The sequence below is a fragment of the Trachymyrmex septentrionalis genome, unplaced genomic scaffold (assembly GCF_001594115.1).
Source record: "Trachymyrmex septentrionalis isolate Tsep2-gDNA-1 unplaced genomic scaffold, Tsep1.0 scaffold92, whole genome shotgun sequence".
NCBI lineage: Eukaryota > Metazoa > Arthropoda > Insecta > Hymenoptera > Formicidae > Trachymyrmex > Trachymyrmex septentrionalis.
Genome location: NW_017306112.1, coordinates 3,261 through 6,515, shown reverse-complemented (window position 1 = coordinate 6,515; position 3,255 = coordinate 3,261). Strand labels below are relative to the sequence as shown.

Sequence of the window (3,255 nt, the reverse complement as noted above, 5' to 3'; positions counted from 1 at the left end):
GGAAGCACGACATCGATTATATTGATGCGCTAGGCGGCCGATCTTGCACGAATTGTGGAGTGTCAATGTATACTATATTTCCATGCAGCATGTGTCCACTCTGCACACATTGAAAAAACTATTGTGAACATTATTGTGAGCGAGACACTACTGAAAAATATGTGTGACTCTAACGTAGATGATGTGCTGTATGTTCTCGGTAATCTGCAAAAAAGAGACATAGGTGCACGAATATCGCCAGTGCAATTCCTACGCGATCGTGAATTAGGTATACGTAGTGAGAAACCTGGAACAGTTATCAGAGAACCCATTTTTGCCGGGCCTTTATTTGTGCGACAGAAAGTGTATCCATGGTTACGAGACAAATGTTACGAGGACGATGAATATGAAAAGAGGCATTGGCGGAATAGAAATGTCAATGTAATAAAGGACGATTATTATTGGGTGAAGAAAATCGTAGATAAAAGCCGAGATTACTATACCTGCATTAAGATTCCTGCGGGTAGTGAAAAGTGCGTTGAACTGCTGATTATCGACAATATATGGATAGAGTTTCGTGATCGCAATTTTACAAAGCTATTTTTCGACAGATGCAACGATCGATGCTTTAAGTGTGAACAGTGCATTTTCGCATACGAACATGACGAAAAAGTAGTAGAACATTATGATTTTCTGGAACTCTTCGAGTGATGTCAACGTGTGTGAACGAGTCACGTGCAAGTGCTCCGTGGAAGAGTGTGATGTGATCTAAAGAAAAAAAAAAACATGGAAAATCACGAGCGAGTGGAACGCGAACTGCTGGAGTAGTGCAGCCAGGTCGCTACTCTGGTGGAATGTTTCGCGTGGCTGCAACGATGCGACGAGTGCATCGAGCGGCTCGAAGAGCTTTGTCGTGCCAAGCGTCCGCGCCCTACCGTTAGACACAGACAATTCATGGTGGCGAGGATCGCGCGACTCGCGGGTGCAAAGACACGATTAGAGCGACGTTTCGTGCACGTTGGTAGCGGGTACGCGAGTCGCGACGAAAGATCTCTCGTCTGCCGAGAGATCGACGCCGCGTTCAAAAACCGTATATCGACGGGTGCTGTGGTCAACGTCGATTACATCGAGCCGCGGAGGTTTTTGAAAGACGCGAGAGAAATAGTGCTCGAACGTGTGCGAGACGCGGTAGAAAGACACGGTAGTGCAAAAGTGAACACCGCGTTCAATGGCGAGTTTATAACAAACATCAAACGTGACATTAAGAGTATAAACACTAAGAACAGCGAGATATACCGATACACCGATTTGCACGAGTGGTACGAGCAGCATATCATCGAACCCACGTTGACATCACTCGAAGAGTTCCAGGAACGCGACAGCGGGTGGGCATTATCGCGAATCCTCAATTTGATAGTGAATGTGAACAAACTAAATCCCATGCGCGCGGGATGTTACTTCGAGGTGCCGCGAGAAATAGCGACGAAACGAGCGGTAATCAACGTTAGAACGATGGACAATGCGTGCTTCGCGTGGTCGGTGGTCGCCGCTCTGTACCCGGCTGAAAAGCATGCGGAGCGAGAGCCATCGTATCCGCATTATACGACGGTGCTGAATCTCGCGGGTATCGAATTTCCGATTACGTTCAAAGACATTCTGAAATTCGAACGGTTGAACGCGGTGTCGATCAATGTATACGGCATCGAGAATAAACAAGTTCTTCCTTTGCGGCTCACCAGTGACAGGAAGGACAAGCATGTCAATCTTCTGTACATGCAAGATCCACGCGACGACGGTGTCGGCCACTTTGCATGGATCAAGAACCTGTCGCATCTCGTGAGCTCGCAACTAAGCAAAAAAAAGAACAAGAAATATTTCTGCGATCGGTATGTACACCTTAAAAAATTATTATAATTTCCCATCTTATTAATAAAATATAGGTAACTGTTATAATTTTTTGTTATTTTTAGATGCTTGCATTACTTCGGCACGAATGAGAAATTGCAGTCGCACACAACGGACTGCCAGAAGATCAACGATTGCGCTATTCGGCTGCCGAGCGAGGACGAAAAGTGGCTCCAATTTGGGAACCATTGCAACAAGGAGCGCGTCCCATTCGTCGTTTACGCCGACCTGGAGTGCGTTTTACGGAAGACGGAACCCGACAGGGAAGATGCGTCGTCGTACGCGTATCAACGGCACGAGGTATTCAGCATAGGCTACTACGTGCGTTGCTCGTACGATGACGCGTTATCGTCGTATCAGTTCCGTCGCGACAAAGATTGTATAGCGTGGTTTGCGCGACAACTCGACGATTTGGCGCATCGCGTGAAAAATATCGTATCCTCCAACGTGCCCATGGAACGTGCCGTTGTCGAAAGAACAATGGGAGGCGTACCGTAGCGCGACGCGTTGTCACATTTGCGAGAAACCGTTTGCGTCGGACGACACGCGGGTACGCGATCATTGCCACTTAACCGGTAGATATCGCGGTCCAGCGCATTTAAATTGTAATTTAAATTATAAAAATTCATTATATATTCCGATCGTTTTCCACAATTTATCGGGCTACGACGCGCATTTTATAATTAAGGAAATCGCTACAGCATATGAAGGACGCGTAGATGTATTATCGATAACCAAAGAAAAATACATCTCCTTCACGAAACATGTCGATAGCACTAAGGATAAAACTGAAAATAATTCTCAAAAAAATTGCGTAAAATTACGTTTTATTGATTCTTTCAAATTTCTCAGTACAAGTCTCGATAAATTAGCGTCATATCTCGATAAAGACAAATTAAAAATTATACGTTCAAAATTTTCAACACTTTCGAACGATGAATTTAAATTACTGACTCGTAAAGGTGTCTTTCCGTACGAGTACGTTGACTGTGCCGAAAAATTGCAGGACACGCTCTTACCACCGCGCGAATCTTTTTACAGTTCGTTAACGGGCGATACCGTATCCGAGAGCGATTACGCTCACGCGGCGAACGTATGGCAGCGATTCTCCATCCGAACTCTCGGCGAGTACAGTGATCTGTACTTGAAAACCGATGTCTTGTTATTAGCCAACATTTTCGAAAATTTCCGCGAAAGTTGCGTCGCGAGTTACGGTCTCGATCCCGCACATTATTACACCTTGCCTGGTTTCACGTGGGACGCGATGTTGAAACATACGCGTGTAAAGTTTGAGTTGCTCACTGATATTGACATGATCATGTTCATGGAGCGCGGTATACGCGGTGGTCTCAGTCAATGTTCAGGCAGATA

At 45.6% G+C, this 3,255-nt stretch overlaps 1 protein-coding gene across 1 annotated transcript; it reads left to right on the top strand.

Annotated features, from left to right (window-relative positions):
• The first annotated feature begins 1,353 nt into the window (after positions 1-1,353).
• On the top strand, positions 1,354-2,382 carry LOC108756057. Its single transcript, XM_018499617.1, has 2 exons — positions 1,354-1,865; positions 1,950-2,382. The coding sequence occupies exons 1-2, from the start codon at positions 1,420-1,422 to the stop codon at positions 2,380-2,382; spliced, it is 879 nt and encodes a 292-aa protein (XP_018355119.1). The 5' UTR covers positions 1,354-1,419.
• Positions 2,383-3,255: the final 873 nt, after the last annotated feature.

Excerpts from the sequence above, each read along its gene's own strand:
- LOC108756057 (XM_018499617.1), top strand. The coding sequence starts at position 1,420 with ATGCGCGCGGGATGTTACTTCGAGGTGCCGCGAGAAATAGCGACGAAA. Across the intron at positions 1,866-1,949 it reads AAGAAATATTTCTGCGATCG|ATGCTTGCATTACTTCGGCA; the intron begins GTATGTACACCT and ends TGTTATTTTTAG.